Here is a 21,806-nt window from a genome sequence, read left to right as displayed (position 1 = left end):
AGCTTAATGACTGCTCCATGGATGCTCAGTAAGTGTAAGTTTCAGTGCATCTTTGTGCTTCATTTTTGTGATCTGTGCTTCATCTTTGTGAATTTCCCATGGAATATAATGTGTAGACTATAGCAGACTGACTCACCATGCCACTGTAGGAGTGTCTGAGGAGAACTGCATGACCATAAAGCAGGGTACGGTGACCCCCTCCCTGGGCCGTCTGAAACACAACCCAGAGTTAGTGAAACAGGCGCACGCATGCGCGCGCACACACAAACACACACACACACACACACACACACACACACACTATGTGCGGCCACTATGAACTTGACATGAGCTCTGTGACAGGTATCCTGATCAAAACCAACAGGAGACTACTGTGAACACAGACAGACAGAGGAGCCAATAACCATTAAATTCACAGGAGACATTAATCACAACTAATAAGAACCAAATTACAACTGGCTGACAAAAATGCAAATTTCATCAAAATGTACTCACTTTAGTCCAACTGAGGACCAACACAGTGCCCTCTGACTAATTTAAGACTATAGCCTCATAACTGAAATATTTAGAGTGTGTAAATGTAAGAGTGAATTTATGCAGGTTATACATTATTCTTTACAGTCTGTTACTGCATATCTACATATGGAAGCCTGCATCAATAATGCATGCAAGTGTATCACTACCTTTACTAACGTTTGACCACTAGGTTATGAAACAAAACACAAACAAAACAGGACAGACAACAACAGAGACGTCATTCAAAATTAGCACGGCACAAACATCCAGAGGCCAGAGTCCTTAAGATGGATACTGCAGCGTCCTTCCTAATTCTTGTCTCCCAGCTGTACTCCCCTGCCCTGGTTGTAGTGATGGTAAACATAATACAACAGGACAGCCTAAATGGGAACTTTATAGTCATTAGAAAGCTATCCACAACAGCACATTTAATTATATTAATCCCTTCAGTTCACTTGGTTTAAATGGAGGTTGCATCTACATCACTACAATGCAGCGATGTAGCTTTGTGTGTTCTACACAACGTGAGCAGAATACAACAAATTATGACCATATAGATTCTTAACTGTCATCTAAATATGTATATGTTACATTATTATGCCATATATTACATAGATTATATATTACATTATTACGTTAAGGAAAGATATGTACATTGCTAAATGACGGTACATCGAGGCTATCTTTTCTAACATAAAACAGAAATTTAATTCATTTAAGGGACAAAAAGACTAGATTTTGAAATTCTCCTGTGCAATAAACATTTTTGTCTACTTTAACTTTTGAAAGACTGTGACAGTGTGACATTGCATCATCAGACTTCTAAAGACTATAAAGACATTCCTGAGTAGCACAGAGCTTTTTTTTTTTTTATCTTTTTGATCATTCAGTCCTGACATATCCAGGCTGTTTATGAGCTCTATTTGTGTGTGAGTGTGTGTGTGTGTTTGTGCATGTGTGTGTGTGTGTGAGCTAGAGTGAGAGAGAGAGAGAGAGAGAGTGTTCTCTCCCTGCATGCCAACATGCTAACACAGCATGATGGGAGATCAGAAACAGACTAATGCCTGGCCATGTTTCAACCCACACCTCACATGGAAATAGCATGTCAGACATGAACTTCAACTAAACAAGTTACAGAGGTGAGGCATTACCCTACTCCTGAATATGTGAGCCAAGCAGAAAGTACCACTGAGGTCCACTCTTTGTCTAAGCTGACTATTAGGAATGTAAATAACCTTAGGAATGTCAAGAGAGTTGCACAGAAATTCAGACACACACACACACACACACATACAGTACATACACAATCCTACCTTCATCATGAATTTCTGTGAGCCCATGGAGCAAAAGAAGAAAATACAGCATTGTTAGTACATACAAGCATTCAGCAAAACATTTCTCATGAACTAACATGCTAGTCTGCTATGTATAAAGTAATGGAACATAACAGATTTTTTTGTTGTTGTTGTTGTTGTTTTGAGTGACTAACCCCCCAGAAACAAATATCGTTTTTTATTCACATTCAGCAAACAGTGGGAAAAACACATTATATTTAGAACTTATACTGAATGTTTTTTAGCAAGACAGCCCACCATGGTAAACAGCTGTGAGAATAAACTGGGGTTTGTATTCCTTTTTAGGGGATATCTTTTCACCTTATCTGGAAATTAGGAGTGGTGAGTTAACCTTAGGAACCTTTGTGTGCACTAATCTCTCCCTATTTATGCTTGAGTCAAAAAACAGACAGACAAACAAATAATCCAAACAGATGCATGTGCAAGAGCTGGATGGAATGATTAGGTGACCACAGACAAGAGCAGGTCTGTAGGCATGCGTAATCGTACAGTCAGACAGAACAGATGTAACAGTCACTTAAAGAGCATGGAATTCAGTATAAAAGAGCAAGAGGGCATGGGGAGAGATCTTTAGCACAAGCACTGGGCAGACCCGGTCAAATCTGATGTAGCAGGACTATAGCATCACCCCCACTTTTAGGTAGAAGCCAATACCTCTCCATCATCATAACTTTACTCACTAACACTCTGAAATCCTCTCATTCTAAAACCCGGCCTGTCTGTTACATTAGAGTAGTTGGACTATAGGTTTGAACCCTGAATATATACGCAAGAACAAAAAAGCCAAACACGGGTGAATGATGTGTGGGCAGCATATAACTATGGAACTCATTTGTACCTCTTTTTGAAGAAGCATCGAAAGTCATTTCATCCTAGTTCTGATTGGTTGGGTTAAGACGACTCCCACACATTGCTCATTTGCACAAGTGCTATTTCAATTTTCACTGACGTTGCAGTTCTCTGACTTTTGGAATCTTCACTTGAAACAACAGTGAAAAATAACGGTGCACTTACGCAATGATGCAGTGCCTTGAGACATCTTCAATGGAACACCAAAAAAAAAAAAAGATCCCAGCTCTACAATTGTAGTTTAGAAAAAGAACTGACATGTCGGGGTGTGTGTGTGTGTGTGTGTGTGTGTGTGTGTTCTACTTGCTCTTTCATGGTTAGTGACTCTGGAGTATCGCAGAAACATGGGATAGAGTGATAAAGATGAACTATGAGGGAATTAGTCAATGGATTTAGCCTGTGTCATTCTTACACAATGCAATATTCCATAATCATATCTTGAGTCAGTTTCAAAAAAGGGACTGAACTGATGAGCTTATGAGCTACATCAGTTTTATACTGGGAAAATGCTAGCACCTTTAGGTTTTCTCGGCCAAAAATAAATAAATAAATAAATAAAAATCTGTGACAACAGCATTAAAATTGATGTGAAACATAAATGACCTATGATTAGCAAATAAACAGTGATCCAAAACCAATCCATACTAATAGACATCCATGAATGGCTAGGAGCGCAATATAAAAAAATATCATCATGGATACCTTTTGGTTAAATAAGCTTTACATTAAACATGTGCATGCATAAATCAGTGATGTCTTTATTAGTATGTGGCATTATTGATCATGCTTAAATAATGCCTTCAATAATGATTCTTAATGTTTTCTCAATGGATCTTTCAATAAAAGCATTAGCCAACTCATGAGCTGAATCCTTTGACTTGATGAGAAAAAGTGAGTGATTGGAGTAAGTGTTCAGTTCAAAGGAGTGCAGGAGTGTGTGTGTGTGTGGTGGGAGGGTGCCTGTGTGTGTCTGTGGAAAGGGGTACTGGTTGTATACATTTGTGTGTGTGTGTGTGTGTATATGAGCACTTGAGCATTCATGCATGAATGTGAATGCCCGTGTTTATGAATGTCTGTGCTTTTGTTAGACCTGGTGGCTGTACATACAGTTTCACTTTAGTTAAGTTTAGTTAGACTTCTACATTTGTGGGAAGGTACAACATGTACATGTGTATGTTTGCAACAGCATGGTACAGCAGTAGCCTTGTGTAATATTGTTTATCAGTTGAAGGTTGCTTTATAAACTTGTATATGTTGTACAAACTGGATATGCCAGCCAGCTGATTACTGGCTGTTAATGATCTATATAGTGTCATCTAAGTAAACTTATCAGGATGAATGTATTGCTTACTGCAATGTGTGCAGAGTAATGTTCAGTTAGACCTCTTATAAAGATAGTCAGCTGTGTTCCTGCAAAGACACTGTGGGTCTGACATCCCTGTATATGTGTGTGTGTGTGTGTGTGTGTGTGTGTGTATATATGGTATAAAGCATTGTCTCTGTGGTCAGTGAGGGGGAAGAATGACTGAGTGAGATGCAGCGATGAAAACTCTGGGATTTGTGAAGAAAGGCACACATACCCATTTCTCCACATCTACTCGCTGTGGGAATGAGAGCCAAAGACAGGAGAAGTAAGTTGCCTTGATCTTACACTGAGAACACAACATCAAAACGAAAGACATGGGGAGCTTAAAATGAACTTAAGATGAGATCTCATGCATTTCTCATCAGAAATCTGAGCTGGTCATGTCTCTGCCATTGCTCTGGGAGAACAGAAAGGAAAACATGTTGAGAGAAGTTGTTAGAAGCAAAAGCAACACTTATCCCTGAGTGAATGAATGAGTGTCAGTGATAAGGATATAAATATATATATATATATATATATATATATATATATATATATATATGAGTATTTTATAAATAAGGATAATATAATAGAAAGGTTTCATATGCTACATTCATTATAAATGTTCTGAATCCTATAAAATATCTACTTCTGAGTATAACAGGACAAGTTAGTATTTTAAAAAGTATTGAAATTAACATAAATATAAGGAAATGCTACAGAGCCCTGTTTCTTAACATTCAACATCTAAAATGCTAAGGAATTCACTCTTAAAACCTTTCACGAAATCTGTATCTGTATTGTTTAACAACTTATCAAATTAACCTGTAAACCAATTTTTTCCAACTGTTTTGTCACCAAACAACCTGCAATATCTGTAACGGTTCTAGTCTTCATTAAGAGCCCAGCTAAAGAGATGAGAAGTTTTGGCACTGCTGGCTCTGTCCTGTTTAAGCTTCAAAGCCTTGCTTTTTTTTTCTTTTAGACAGGATGAAAGCTTATCTCTGAATATTTTGACTGCATAAAGTCAACAGTTGATAAGTCATGAATGTAGATGTCAGTTTGTTTATTTTTTATTTCGGGTCCATAAGTGCTACAGGTGCCTGGCACAAAGGCGTAATTGCTCTCTTATCGTTTTATAAACAGCACAATTTCATCTTTTGAGATGAGTTTTCTGTCTCTGTCAACACACACATACACACAGCCCCACTGCATTTCTGTTTCTCTCTCTCTCTCTCTCTCTCTCTCTCTCTCTCTCTCTCTCTCTCTCTCTCTCTCTCTTTGTGATGGTTAACGTCTTTGATATGCTAATGAAGCCATCTGCTTTTATCCTTTGAAGAATGTGCTGAATCACTATAAGTCTACGGTAATGACAACTCCATGCACTGAGCTAGAGCAGCGTGGTTTTATGGTTTTAATTCTACCAACAGATCTTGCATTTGACCACTGACATGTCTTCATGAGGTAAATATGTTTAGCTGTGGGACTGACTGTAGGTCCTATCTGATAGCAACACAATACAGAGATCTAAGAATGTTTCTTCTTACATTGAAACAGCATAAATTACTGACAGTAGAACATTTTTGCTTTTGATTTTTTTCCCCCACAATTCCATGAGATCTTCTGGCTCTCAAACATTAAGTGTCTATGCAAGTTCTGCAAGTTTCCAAACATTTTTTTTTATATAAAATATTCAAATCTGGGGACTGTGATCGCTATTCCAAAAACTTTCATTCTTTCTTGTCTTTTGACTTGCTTTACATCTCATTTCACGGCTGACTTTGATATTTGTGCCTCTATTGTTAGGATATTGCTGTCTCACTCAAGTAGCCAGCTTCTTTTCAGCTTCAGTTTCTCGACCCTGGGATGGCTCCTTAGAGGAAATTTGTTGAAGTTATATCTGGATCCATTTTTCCCTTTAACCACACAATATTTTCTGTTCTACTGGCCGCCACATGACTCCTAAGCATAACAGATCCATGATTAACCCTCTGTAAGGTCTTCTACTCTTCATGTACCTCGCCATTTTTTTCCTTAGATGTATATTGCGCAATTTTGGTTGAATAGCACCTTTTTGGTCCAGAGAGCACTTTGTTTCCAAAAGCTTCAGTTTTATAAGGGCATTTAAATAACGATATAATGAAACTAGTTTAATTTTTTAATTTTTAATGTTTAATTTTGATAGAGAACACTTTAAAAGTCTCTTCTAACATCTCCGCCTTGCAGATCTTTGATGTGTAAGGAACACTGTATTATCGACCAGTGATTATCTACTCAGATATACCTTTCTGCTGGTCCTTTGCAATGATTTATACTTCCTCTTTTGCAGATCTGAACAGTTCTCCGGCAGACTTTCCCTTAACTTCACCTCATCTCTTTATCTTAATATTTTTTTAAGAAGTCAATATTTCAGACGCCTGAAATTCACAGCTGGAAGCATTTAGAGAGCGGCCTAAGTGTTGTAAAAGTGTTCAGAGCCTGTTCCTGCTTTGTAGCAGTCAGTTATCTTTACTTTCAAATCCTCAGTCCACTGTTTACAAGAGCCCGTGGCTGTTGAAACTAAACAATACACTAATCACAGTCACAGTCTCACTCAGCTTTTTTGGACCCTGGTAATCAACTTTATAAAAAGTAACACAGAAACATTCAGAGGAGAATCTAAATTTTTGGGGTGTTCAATTTTTTTAAATCTGTAAAAATCAAGATAAACAGTGACTTTGCATTTAGAGGCCCAGAAAAATGTCACGCCAGAGGTCAGCATAAATTCACTGAAATTCACTGAAATATTAAACAGGCTTGCCCATATTTGGCATATAAAGGTACATATAATAAGGGTTCTTAAATAAAAAATGTTGCCTATATTTCTATGTCCAGCTCTGAGAGCTGTGCTTAGTACTGCTATTGCAAAATAGGGTTCAAAAGTCTTTTTCTCTAAAATAATAAATGAAAAATAGGGTTCAAAAGTCTTTTGCTCTAGAATAATAAATGCCAGATGGAACATTCCACAGATTGGACTATTCATTTGGTCTATGTGAAGCAAAAGACACATGCATACACACACACACACACACACACACACACACATACGCACGCACACACACACACACACACACACACTCAATGCAACACGTTGTGTCTCCTAATCCCGTGTGTGTGTTGTGTGTGTGTGTGTGTGTGTGTGTGCGTGTGTGAGTGTGCGTGAATACACGTGCGTGCGTGTGTGTGTGTGTGTGTGTGTGTGTGTGTGGCCTGTGTGTGAGTAGTCCTAATCCCCTCTGCCCTGCCGGTGAGCTGGAGCCCTGGGCCCTTCAGCAGAAGAATAAGTAAGTGGCAGCGCTTATCTCCTTATATAATTGGAGACATGAAAGAGCACTTCATACTGCACAAGTCAAAAAAAGCCAGGGGCTGAGAGGGAGTTTGAGAGAGAGAGAGAGAGAGAGAGAAAGAGAGAGAGAGAGAATGAAGTGGATGTTCTGGTGCATTCTACCCACACTGCCTCCCTGCCAGAGCATCACTGGATAGGGTGGAGCCGCTTGAGTCTCATATTTCACTTATGTGGATGCTGGAGGTGTGTGTGCTGGCGCAGGCAGGATTACATCACGTAAACACACCCTGGCTACACTACACTTCTATGCACATTTGTGAAGTAGCCATCTCTACCCTCACTACGCACTGCATCACCCACACACCCTTTCTATATATACACACTAAGGGCCTGCACTACAAAGTTAAAGGACAAATCAAACATTATTTTGTGTGTTTTTTGGCATATAGCTATTTTATTATAAACCAACAGGTGGGAAATTGTTACGTTTATATCCTAGTAGGTGTCCAGGGGCAAGGCTCTCTGCTGATTAAAATCCTTCATCTAAAGTCACCTGAAATGTTATTTTCTGAAAACACAACTGTTAAAGGAAGCTATTCATTTTGATTTTCTGCTTTTCCTCCAGCTTCATTCAGCTGGACGAGGATGTGCTAGGCTTACTAATGAGAAGATGAGAGCTCACACACGTTCCCCTCTCTCTAAACCTCGCCTCTCCAAACAGCACACAAACACACACACACACATACACACGCTCACACTAACACCCACACTCCTAAACAGTGCTTTGTCATTGAAAAGGGCCTCTGGTGCAGGGGAGCAATCTTTACAGTCATCACTGTCATGTTTTGTTTTCTCTGTGTGGCTCTGTAATGAACTCGCTCCTCAGTTGGCCGCAAACTTCCAAATTGGCACTGACTGAGGCCCTGGCACAAGAATGAAGAGGGAAATTAATTATCCAAAAAGTTATTGAGAGATAAAGAGGAGAGTCTAAAAATGCAAGTCATGATCAGACATGACATGCCTCCACTCTCCCCCCTGCCACTCACTGGATGACTGCAGTACTGACACTCTGCTGCTGCACAGGGAGCACAAGAAGGCAGGACAGATTAGACTACACTGGTTTGGACTTGACTAGACTGGATTGAATCAAACTGAAGAGTAGACTAGAGTAGAGTACAGTAGAGTAGGGAAGTGTACAGTAGAGTAGAGTAGAGAAGTGTACAGTAGAGAAGAGAAGAGAAGAGAAGAGAAGAGAAGAGAAGAGAAGAGAAGAGAAGAGAAGTGTACAGTAGAGTAGAGTAGGGAAGTGTACAGTAGAGTAGAGAAGAGAAGAGAAGAGAAGAGAAGAGAAGAGAAGAGAACAGAACAGAACAGAACAGAACAGAACAGAGCACTGGAAGCAATTTACAAAAAAGGTTTCAGTGGTGCGTCTGCTAATGTCATTAATGGATACTAAAACTGTTAACGCATCTAAAAGAATTATCACTTCACAACCGAGGCCTATTGTTCTCAGAGACAGATTCTCATAAGAGAGAAAACAAGACAATCAACGGCACAACAGCAAATAATGCAGACGATGTTTTTGCCTGTGAGGGATTACACACTGATCCATCGGAGCTTAGAAAACGAATGTAACAAGATTACGGGACAGGCAGTGATAATGGAGTGTTCATGCCCCAAATCATACAAAGGCAATGAGAGTTGTTCATGTGTCCTTCTCCCCCTCTGCCTTTAAGCTGCTTCCATCTCTAATACATCACTGGACCAACAAGGGGCAGTGAAACCAAGCATATTAGAATATTACATGGAGAAAAGAGAGAAAAAAAACCCCATTAAAACATATCAGTAAAACGACATCATCGAATCCTTCATTTCCTAAATAAAAATCCAGAAATTAAAATGCTTTGCAAAGGTTTGGTGGATGAGATGTTCAGCCTTGTTTGAGCAGAGCTGTGGTTTTCTGAATCATAGCCTAGCTTCCAATGCGTCAGTGAACACCCAGTAAATCAGATTTGGGCGTGCACTGAATCAACGAGGTTATGCTCCAACCCTCTCAGAGCCAAGACCTTCTCACCCCAGACTTACAAAGAGTCAAACTGAGGTCAGGGAAGTCAACCACATCTAGTCCACAAGCCTCCAACCGCTTGTCATACACAATAGCTAGTCATACACAGACAAAAAGAACAAAAATGAATACTGTAGATCCAATCAACAATCCACTTAACCTGCCTCTGTGTTCTGAGATTCGTTACGACCTTTGAATGGCATTAAAAAAAACACTTATGAACCAATAAGAGTTAAGGACCACAGGAAATATTAGTGGTTTGATAGTATGGGGCTCAAGTCAGATGAGGGCAAATGAAGACCAGTGCATGAATCTAATAATCAGCGGAGAGTTAACATCTGTCACATTCCAAATGAGACAGTAATAGTTTCTCATATGCATTCATTCCTATTGTAGTGTCCTGAATGCTCAAAAGCTCTGTACAATCCTTTGGTTTGATGAAGGGTACACACTTACCCCTTCTGCTTTCTCCTCGGTGTTGGCGAGCATCTCTTGTAGAGCGCGTACAGACAGAGACTGTTCCAGCACAAATGTGCAAATGGATAAGTCAGGAGGGACATTCTGTAAAAAAAATCACATTTCACTTTAATACAACAAGCGCTTCAGCAGACATTGCTCGTCAAAACAATCTACATCAACTGTTTGTAGAATTCAGTTACTGTAACAGTGTCAAAAATACATCTTAACATTTACAAGGCACTGAAGGCATTCCAAAGAGACAGTCTGAAAATTTGAGAGAATCTGTGTGTTTTTCGTCGGCTGAAAAAAGTAAAAGACTGCATCCGCGTGTGATGAATGTTCCTGTTTCTCAGGATGAAATTATTAGCTAGGCCTGCCGCGGTATTGATCGGCTAAAGCAAAAGAAATCAATCAGCATCACTGGACCTACTCATCTTCCACAGTCAAGTGTTAACTGTCAGATTATGAATCTGCTTCAGCACAAACATGCCCTTATAAAGACACCACTCCTCATAACTTTATTAGAGGATCACAGTGCTTCCTGCTGATGCAAGAGTAAATACATATTGATGGGCTTAGTCTGGCTGTTTCTTTTGGTGACTTGTTTATTTTGAAACTACATTCATACTATTCAAAAAAGAATAAAGAAATAAAGAAGAAGAAGAAGAAGAAGACATCTCTTAAATTGAGATTTGCTGTATTTGTTTATTTTGATTATGCATTATAAGTGGTTTATTTTGAAACTATATTCACAATCCTTGATACAGGTAATAAACCTGTAAAAAAATGTGGAGAAGGAAGGGATGTCTTTTTTTAAATGAAGATTCTTAGTATGATACAGATGATTTGTGAAGACAGAGTGAGATATTGCCTTTGTAAAGCTGTCCCCCTGCCAATGATTCGGCACTAAAACTGATTTATGCTGGCAGGAAGTTGCATCTCTCTCGCTCTGTCATTCAGGTCTGGGGATTTTAATGTCTCATTACTGCACTTGTTAGCTGGCTTCTCCATTACTGCCGCTCTAATGACATACAGTGTCTGCCCGCAGACAAACAAATGCAAGCAAGTTAGCATTTTTCTGTTCTTGCACTTAAAATGTTTTAAATATTTTATCCAGGGCAAACAAGTCAATGACTGTGTCAATTCTACAGTTCTTCTGAATTTGATCAACTAAACCTTTAAGAAATAAGTCATAAGATAAAGTCTTTTTTTTATCATTGCGTCCTCTCATGACCTTGTGGCAGTTTTTGAAACTCACTAAAGCTCTGAACTCTGTCTTGAAAAAGTGGGCAGTTGGATGCAGACATAACGATCCCTCTAGTGAATGAACTCCTGTTCTAACACTATTAATGCCTGGCGTTCTCAGTTGATGTAGCCGAGTGAAAGAAACGTCCTAACTCTAGATACTCAAATAGATGGGACAGAGATTAATTGGTCAGTTCAACTCAGTCTCCAGGCTATTGGAATGCTGCACTCTCCTCCAGGTACAACTCATCAAATGGAGCTGGACGTGATTAGAATTGTGTGACTGATGTACCTCACCCACCACTGTTAAACCACTATATAAAATTATTTAGCTACACTTCCTTTTAAAATGATAAGCAAACCAGCGCCTTAATTTCCAAATGATCTGCTAATAGCAAAGATAATGTATCTTGTAAGATGTATCTTCACAACTGCACTTCTTGATGTGTTAAGATTTCAGAGCGAGTACTTAAATGTTAGTCCAGACTGATTTTGTGATAGTGCAACAAAATGGAGGACCAAGTCATGCATGCAGTTCACATAACAGAAAATTCATATAAGTTTGACAGAACATTGAATATGCATGAGTTTGTACAGTTTTCATAAATATTCCATGGCTGAGATTATATAAGGCTGACAGAACATTGACTTCACTTCAATTTGATCTGCACAGACAAGTGGGAAATAACATTCACATTTAATCATTCAAAACAAGATTAAGTCTAATAATCAAATATTTCATTTCATTGGCATCAACAATGTTCAGCTGTGTTTCTGTGTGTGTGCGTGTGTGTGTGTGTGTGTGTGAACATGTGCAGGTGTGTGTGCACTCTTGCATGTCCATGGGTGGGTGTTTGTGTGTCTGTTTGTATGTTTGATTAGACCACCCTACCTTTGAGTTGGAGGTGGACTCCAGAAAACACAGTCTGTTTCCAAAGCCCTCAGCAGCCAGGCACAGTTTCTGCTGTTCCTTATGCACCGTCGCTGAGCACTGAAGCACCACCTCATCGTCCTAGCACAGACAAACACAGCACAATACACAGAGCAGTCAGAACAGCATGTCATTGTCAAATCAGAGACAAACAGAACACACACAAACATGCACACTCACGCATGCACGCACAAACACGCACACTCACACACACACACACACACAGAACTATCAGAATCACACTTATTACACATCATACTGGGTCACAAACAGAACAAAAGTCAACAGAACAGTGCTCTCTCCCAGGACTATAAAACCAGAGATCTAAAACACATGCAAGTCTTTATACAGGCTAGCACATCTTGACTGTCCCAATAACTCAGTTAATTCAACCCTCAAAATGTATTCCATTCACATGCGATGTATACCACTTTAAATGACTGAGATAAGATCTAAAACAACCCAGCAGACCTCAGCAACCTAGCACGTCAATGTCCCTGAAAATGATTATAACAGTTTACAAGTTTCTACCAGTTTATAACTTAATGTTATGTTCGAATTTACTGCTTGGTGTAATTACACTGTAATAAGCACTGTAATAGCACAGTGCAGTTCATGATCTACAAGCGGTCCCACTCCCCTGAAAGTGATCTCAACCACAAAACCACAAGCAGCATGTATTGTTACACATGCTACACATGACCCAAAACTACATAAACCAGAACATTAAGGCAGAAGACCGAACTTTAATCATGCCTGTGGCTTATGTCAGGGAGTCAGGGGTTAAAAACGGCATGGCCGCAAAAAGATTACACTTCAATCTCCTTCTCCAGTCTGACTCAGATACTGACAAAAATGGCTTTTAGCCTGTAAGACAGGAGGACAATTCAGCGGCGGAGAGAACACGGTGTGAATGTGCGGAAGCCAATTCCCTCTGAGCCGGCCCAGGCTAACGACGGCTCCCGAGACACTCGTCAGTCCAGTCTCTGGCATGAGAAGGCCAAAGTCAGCAAGAAGGAGAAACCAGGATGAGGATGGGAAGGAGGGAAAATGTCAGTTTCACAAAGGAAAAATTAATCATCTACCGCCATGACTGAAGAACGAGTGCCAACTGACACAACATGGGAACCAGCACAAAATAATTCTAATGATTGAAAAACGACAACACTTATTTTGAGAACTGTCAAAAAATAAATAAATAAATAAACACTCCATTTACCAATTTAAAAAAAAAAAAGAAAAAAAAAAAAGATTGCAGTCTGTCGATCTCTCAAGTTAGAACACGCCTCTAATTACAATGCTAAAGCGTACATTGTTCAATGACAATACAGAAATTTTCAGTTGATAACAGATGTAGCATGTGTGTACAACCACTGAACAAAAGATACTCCCACCTTCCCTAATATCCATCCCCCAAATGCACACACAGTTCTTTTTGTCTTTTTTCTTTCTTTCTTTTTTTTTTTTTTTGCTGACCATGTGAAACTCATTGTTCTCTCAACAGGCCTAGTCCACCTGGCTGGGAGCCACTGGCTAACCGCCAACAGATTAAACGTACACTACCACGAAACTCACACTCTAATTCAGACGCTGAATTTCAGAAACACTTTGTGTTTAGGTAAAACTCATACAGTATTTGAAGTGCAATTTTACAATAATCTACAGTGACTTTATGGACTAGACATATTCAAAGTTAACAAAAGGTGCCTAGCTAAGTATTTATTCTCTCTCTCCCTTCTGCATACACACACACACACACACACACACACACACACACACTAATTAACTTATAATGCAGATTAAAGTCAACTACTGGGGCAGTTACACAGACATTGAGGTGCAGTGTATTTTAACCAGGAAAGGTGCTATGACAAAAGCCAGAGAAAATCCCTCCAAAGTTGTAATCTTTCATATTAGACAAGAGCTCCATGCTCATGCCCTTAGTGTTGTGTTTACCTTAGATAATCTGAGGGGCAGACATCCAATCATGTACCACACCTACACTGGCTACCTCGGGACCAGATTAGCAACAGCTCCACGGCTGTGATACACTTGACACAAAATGAAAGTCTGCATAATGACCAAGCCATGGTGCCTCCAGTTCTGTCAAAATCCCCTTTGGATACTATTAAAATACAAGTCTGCAGGAGAGTGTAAGAGTCCATGTGTTAAAGGAAAGGTTCACCAATTTTTCTTATGTGTTTGTTGTGGAGAATATAACGGCTATAATATCAGTTGGTCAATATCAGTATAACTGCACTTTCTTTCTTTCTCTCTCTCTTTTTTTAGTACATATAACAGAAGATACTTTATATACTAAATGTAAGAACAAGTCATTGTGTGATTTTCTTTATCAGTTCATGGCAAATAATGTTTAATGCTGATTGAGTGATTGGTTGATTGAAACCACAGTAAGGCCCTTAAGCACACTTGCTCTGTTTCAAGGCTGTCTTGTTGTGCTAAGTGGTATGGGAAACTGTGTTGCAACATCCCAGGAGTAACTTAAGGTTAAGTGTCTTGCTCTAGGCCACTGAGGTTAAAGCCAGAGGGAGGGTGGAGACATTACAACTGACTGAAAATGCACCATAGCAGGGAACGAAGCTGGGAGCAAACGGACAGTCATATGGTGAACAGTGCATGGATCAGTAGCTGGCCTCTGGCGGTAAGGGCAGAGGAGACGAGAGTCCTCAGTCAGGACAAAGGAGGAAAAGTCCAGTGTGCTGTGATTAAGGCCAGTAAAAGGTATTCTAATACAGGCTACAGGCCAAGTCTCTCTCAAGGAACTAAGTGAACTGGTCAACGTGACCACTAATAAGGATGAATGAAGCTAGCCATGTAGCGGTCACCTGCCAGGCTCCACTGTAGAGCAGGCGAGAATTTTCGCAATACAAATGAAACCCACCAGGGTAAGTACACATCTGGGCCCAGGGGACGGAATGGACACCAGTGTTTTAAAATGAAAGTATTGTTTTCTTTAATTGGGTAAATAATGTGATTGGGGAATTTGGTTATAAAATAAATTAAGTAAGCAAATGGAGTGGATTAAAAAATGAATAATGGATAAATTATGAATAATAAAAAAAATAGATGTTATTAGTATATCATTCCATTAAGACAAATATGATGTAATAAAACAAATGGAGGATTGTATCACAGTGAGAATGTCCAAACACAATTTCAATATTAATTATCAGCAGACAGCTGACATGTTCGGTGTACCCTTATAAAACTTCAGTGCAAGATTCTGTGTGTGTGTGTGTGTGTGTGTGTGTACGTGTGTGTGTGTGCGTACGTGTGTGTGTAATCGAGGAGTATATGATTAACAATCATTCAGCATTGACGAAACACTTCATAATTAGGCATATGTACGCCACTGGTTGAATCAGAAAGCTAATACTACAAAAGAACATAGCCTAACTGAACTGGCCTAATGAAGGCTAATTAACTCGACTCAAAACTACTCACCAAGAAAATGTCACAGCATCAACTCACCAACCTAAATGCCACAACAGAACGGTTTCAAACTTGTTCCAAAGTACTTCAAATATCAAAATGGGAATTAATTGCACTTTAATTGGATTTTGTTGAATTTCCCTTCTTCGTGTCATGAACTGACCGCTTGCCTAAAAATTGAGTAGCACGCACTCACCTATTCTGTCCATCAAGGGGGGGCTACACAATCACGGCTGATGCCAACCAATAGTATGGCAGCAACTCGTTTCAGTGGCACTGCTCAAGAGAAAACGTTCAAAGAAATCAGTCAGATGAAAAAATGATAAAGCATGTTTCAAAATAACTTAATATAATAAATGTAGTAAACAAATTATTCGTCGCACATTTATCTAACGGGCTGCCAACAGATATAAACCATCCAACAGAATGGGACATTCACCCTACATAGTATTCCTTTTAAATATGCAAAAGGCACACCGTCCTTAAGCAGGCCATTACTGCGATGAGTAAAATATAAAAGTTTACAGGTGATGAGATTTATGGCTTAGACCAGATGTGAGCCGGCACAGAGAATAGAATTATGGCCGTTCATCATTCAGAGACATCACTCAGCTGGGATGAAGCTGTGAACTAAGATGCCGTCTTGCTAAGAGTGAGCTGGGCTCAGCCGTTGGTGGCTCTGGGTGTTAAAGCAGTGACAGAGAAAGGATGTGTGAAATTGGTTTAGTGAAGATAGTTTGTATATAGCAATAAAACACTAGCAACATGTTACCTAATTAGACTTGGTGAATGAGAAAATACAATCCATTTCCATGACTTGGCCATGATTTTTACTGTATCTTACAGACAGAGGACCTTTTTGTTTGGAAGTTGTGATATCAGTGCTCGATGGTAACCAAACAGTAGTGTGAAAAATGTGAGAGTCTGGGATTTCCTCATTTTTATTCACTTTTCCATTCAGATAAAAAATTGTTATCGAGACAGGGCCCATATCTGAGTGTCAGTGTGGCTGTTACACCAGTCAACAGTGAGGTGTGTTTGATAGGGATTGGAATGCTGGGATGGCATTCCTGGCATTAATCTTGGCAGAGTCCCAATCCCACTCCATCATCCCCAGTCAGGGATACCCCCCCCCCCCCCAATCCCCTGAAAAAAATGAGCAGAAGGAGAGAGGAGTGTTCCAGGCTCTGATGAGTCAGCGTGTGGGTGGGTGTCGTGTGATTTAAGAAAGACAGTGGAGCTTTCATCTGCACACACCAGCAAACATGCAGTTCTCTTCTGCCTTTTTTCTCACTCTGTGACTCAGTCCTGTGCTCTGCAGGCATTTTCACACACACACACACACACACACACACACACACACACACACACAAAAAGGGTGCTGAGCAGAGATGGCTAATAACACATGCCTTTTATCCCAGGCTAACACATCCATAACTTATACGCTGTATGGTAACACATTAGAGATAAATGGGGGAGTGTAACCTTTTTTTGTTTTTTCTTTTTTTTAAGGTTTACAAAATAGCGGTGATTAGCTGCAGCCAGTTTATCCATTATGGATAACAGACCAAACTCATTTTGTTCTCCTGCCAGGACACCCATGTACAGATATTAACACCCTCGTTCAGCAACATTTAGGGAACAAACCGTATACCACATCTGTGTTGGTAACACATTACAGCCTAAACACTCAGGGCTCACATCTTCAGATCAACCACAGTCAAAGCCTTCAGGAATACCTGAGGTCCCTGAAAACAACAAACCCATTCTCTCTCTCTCTCTAAATTTGCATGAGAATGCTGCATAATCCATCCACAGGCATTTGACAAACTGTGTGAGGTGGTGCTCACTGACTGAACCAAGCTCCCAAGAGAGGACTGTCTGTGTAAAAACTCACCCTCTTTGAAGTATTCCGCAGAAAGACAGACAGATAGATGGCCAGACAGACAGACAGACAGATAGAGAGAGAGAGACAGAGTGAGGGAGAGAGAGAGAGAGAGAGAGAGAGAGAGGGGGGGGGGGGGGGGGGGGAGAGAGAGGGAGAGAGAGAGTGTGAGAGAGAGATAGAGGGGGGGAGGGGAGAAAGAGAGAGAGAGAGAGAGAGAGAGAGAGATCTTTACTCTCAAAGAGAATATGTAGCCCTACTCACTGGTCTGAAGGATGCCAAGACCTCAGAAATAGGGAAAATAGCAAGGAGGAAAAAGAGAAGCAGGATATGGAAGTAAACAGAGAGAGAGAGAGAGAGAGAGAGAGAGAGAGAGAGAGAGAGAGAGAGAGAGAGAGAGAGAGAGAGAGAGCAGTGGTCCTGCCTACACAGTGTATTTGTTTGGCTCAGGGAACCCACTGCACTTTAAGTCTAATCTCAGAGCCACATGCATGCCATTTTAGTGCGGCTCCCTGTAGTTACTGTGTGTTTCACCGTGTGCACAAAGACATAATGTCATCCCGCAAAGCTTAAATGCAAAGGGTTTTTGAATATCCAGTATAAAAAAACGTCAAATTACAGAACACCACTGAGTTTCGTACTGACTTGAACAAAACCTTAACAACAACACTGTGTCAAAACTAACCTCAAAATCAGCGTCTATAAATCTGATTTTACATACACATTTCTATACATGGTGTTTAGATACACATGTATAATTCACAAAGATAGCTCTGTCTTTTCTCCCAAACGCTGGTGTGAGAAAGCGAGCAGGGAGCTCAAACAGATGGGGTGCGATATCTCACAGCGAGCCACGCGTTCGCCCTGTGTAACCTTCACCTCATGCTACTTTGATGAGTCAAATCTAAGGTAACAGAACCACTAGACCTCTGTGGAGGGACTGGACCGGGTACGTTCAACAAAAACCAAAAGAACAGCAAGGTAGTCATTTTAAAGTCAATCTGTGCTAGTCAAACCATGACAGATGAAGCCAGAGCATCCAAAACCTAGGGCACTGCGCATAATCAATGTCCCACTCACATGCATTAATGATAGGCTACCTCATCAATGTTCTGATGTAATGCTGTTATTTTTTTTCTTATTATATATTTCATAGTTATAGGGATCAGTTATCAACTCTAAGATGTCAATGATATTCTGTGAGGCCTTCCGGCTGCTCAGTGCAACAGTAAAAGAATACAGGGAATGACATAAAAATGGGGTGCAAGGCTTTCTTCTGTTTTATTCATCCTACCAGCTGTTCTACAACTGAAAAACAGACCATGAAAGAGAGAGGAAACAGATCATGCCTAACTTCTTTCCACAGCTCACAGATCCTGCCAGCAGAATCGGAGCATCAGAGAGGGCCGATGGTTGCAGCCTCCAGAGAGACACTTGGGAAAGAAAATTAATCGGTTGCCAGGAGGGGGGTTGCGGGTTTGCAATGTTGGTGTCATGTGCTTCTGCTGAGGCCTGAAGAACGTCGCTTAAAACAAAACTGCCTCAGGGCTGATGCAAAATGACCTTTTTGGGGTTTTTTTTTGACTGAAGAAAAAGAAATACATAAGAGACCTGTATCAAATAGCAAAAGAAAGAAAGAAACAAACAAACAAATAAATAAATAAATACACACACACATACACACATATATATATACATACATACACATGACGACATGGGCAGCAAAAAGGCTGAATTTCAGGAATCAAAATCAAACCGAAGAAAAAAAAAATACAGCCTTTCTCTCCAGATTTGATTTTCTTTTTTTTTTTTCAAATGTGTCCTCAGTTGAACAAAAAAGCAACAAGACTGAACTGACAGCCATTCTCACAAGGCTTAAAGCTCCAGTTGCAGAGTAATGTCATTTTCAAAGTGATCTCTCTGAATAATGGAAGGACAGTTGTTCCTGATCCTCCACAGGACCTGAACCAAGGCTTAGTTCAGTGTTGTTGTGCAAAACCTTCAGGGCAGCTCTGGAGATTAGCACAAGGCTATTCAGCTTCAAATTAGCGCTACTGGTTTATGTTTCTACGAATGACTCTCCCTGCCAGAGATGCTGAAGAGTACACACGTTCCTGTGGTAGAAATCAGTCCTTTATAACAAAAAAAGGTGAATAACGGATTTGAAGGCCAAGCCTGAATAGCTGTGGTCTGGTCTATCATTCATTTTAATGAGGAAAACGTCTCGTGAATTAGCCTGGAGGTGATGAAGAGTCAAACATGAGTCAATATTCATCTGTCAATGTTCTTCTACATCCTAATTGACCATTATTATCAATCTCTTCACACAACTCTCTGGATCCTTTATATGAATTTCAATCTTAGAATGACATCATCTTCCAGCAAGCAGAAAATGATGCTTTGTTTGACGAGTAACAAAAGCAAAGAGTTTAGAACACTACAATACATGCCCAGTCTGCATCCAGGGCCAAAACAGACTATTCAGCTCCTGCCAAAATCTGTTTATTCAACTGTGTTTTATCTTTATAATGGAATGGAATGGGACTCCAACTAATACACTGTCACAGACATCCAATCGACACAAGCCCAGATTTAGCCAGCTAAAATAAGCTTATAAACATGCCAACAATGGCACATGTACGCACTGCATGACCCTCGATGACTGCACAATTGCAAGACTTTATTACAAAACATGTTCATATTCAAACAGATATTTCCCCAACAACTGCTTCTTGCTTTTGTAGAAATGAATTTCCTTTTTCCTCTCATTGCCCGCTGATTTAATATGAAGTTAGATAAATAGAGAAAGACTGATAGAGAATGAGGGAGCGAGACAGAGAGAGAGGCAGAGAAAAAGAAATGAGTTTGATTCATAATCCAAAGTCCATGTAAGAGAAGATTGCATAACATGGCTTCCAGGTTAGACATCTGTTGCAGCAAGTTGCGTGTTTTGCGTTTGGACCAGGGTCGCTTGACAATCAGAATGCTAACCAACACAGAGAAAAAAAAACAGACAATAACTTTTGTCCAAGAGAGGCTCTGTCCCTGCCTACTCTATTGGTCAGCTCTAATTAAAAAAAAATTGAATAAATAAATAAATAAAAACTGTAAAAACTAACTGTGCACAGTTAATACTAACTTCCCCTGAGCCACTATGCAAATGACGGCAGATAACTGGCATGCGAATAGAATCCTTTTTTGATGTTTAAAATGGAAGATTTGCCGCCTGTAAGTGATGTTCACTGCAGCTGTATGAGGTTATATGAGGACACATAATGAAGATGTATTTTATCATAAGCACTCCTCTTAACAGTGGCACAGGGTAACATCACATTAAGTATCAGTCTTAACACACTGTAATAGAATTGTATGTGACTGATTAATCTGTACTGACTCAACTCTCTCATTAAAAATCAAACAAAGCTCTCACCATCATGTGTCTCTTACCAGTAATCAACAGAACGATATCTCCTGAGCCTAGGCATAGATGGTACACACTTTCAATATGGAACTGTGTAAAAGAGTACATGAAAAGTTCTTTTTGAAAAAAAATAACAACCTAATGATCTGTAGAACTGATAAGTGTAAATACCTTCAGATGAAGTTATGGAGGTGAGATTTGTATTTGGGACAGAGCCCCAAAGCTATAGGAACTGGGGCATGTATGAGGCCAAGTAGAGAGTAACCAATTACTGATTATTAATTAATCCCCAGTCTCTCTTTTTGCTTCTGCTGAGTCTCTCTCTCAAACAGACACTGCTGAAAGAATCAAATCCACTGCGTCATAGTCTGTTATCACTGCGTCACAGTCCAACAGAGCTAATCTAACCCACATTGTAACTGTCTGGTGCTGCTTATCTAAAAGACAGGCCTCATTCATAATACCCAGACTTACCCAAACACCAAACACGCATGACATAATGAGCTTACACTGTTACGCAGCAAACACGTGAGGGTTGGGAATGCAGCCTTAACCCCAGAGCCTGCCACGGTAATCATCTGATAAAGTCCACTGCCAAAACTCTCTGGAAAGAAAGGCCAGCAGCAAGATACACACACACACACACACACACACACGGACACAGAGGGGGAGAGAGGGAGAGAGAGAGAGAAACACACTCTCTCTTTGTCTCTTTTCTAAAGAAGTACCCACAGTCAGTCCTTCCTTTCCTCTTCAAGCAAGCGGAAGCGGCAGAGGAGTACAACATTCTAGTCGTTTTCTACCCTTTCACAGGTCTATTGTGTTGATTCCTTTCATGGAGCACAGAGTTGGAGCGAATAGTGTGCTGGCTGACTGTCGTGTTCTTTGCTAATGTGGAGGGGTTGGCCACAGCAGACTGTGTTTGGTGGCCTTTTGTAAGCTAATGTAAGCTGCGGT

The 21,806-nt window shown here is 40.1% G+C and overlaps 1 protein-coding gene across 1 annotated transcript in view; it reads right to left on the bottom strand.

The window, feature by feature from the left end:
- The window catches only part of ryr2a (ryanodine receptor 2a (cardiac)), a 133,131-nt gene that overhangs the window by 76,199 nt on the left and 35,126 nt on the right, over positions 1-21,806 (bottom strand). Inside the window, exons 2-6 of the mRNA XM_030774888.1 lie at positions 12,052-12,171; positions 9,912-10,016; positions 4,301-4,321; positions 1,830-1,844; positions 137-211 (exon numbers count right to left, since the gene is read on the bottom strand). Coding sequence (XP_030630748.1) covers positions 137-211; positions 1,830-1,844; positions 4,301-4,321; positions 9,912-10,016; positions 12,052-12,171 — 336 coding nt within the window. The remainder of the gene's footprint in view (positions 1-136; positions 212-1,829; positions 1,845-4,300; positions 4,322-9,911; positions 10,017-12,051; positions 12,172-21,806) is intronic.

The sequence above is a fragment of the Chanos chanos genome, chromosome 5 (genome assembly GCF_902362185.1).
Source record: "Chanos chanos chromosome 5, fChaCha1.1, whole genome shotgun sequence".
Lineage (NCBI taxonomy): Eukaryota > Metazoa > Chordata > Actinopteri > Gonorynchiformes > Chanidae > Chanos > Chanos chanos.
This window is presented reverse-complemented; position numbering and strand designations above follow the sequence as displayed.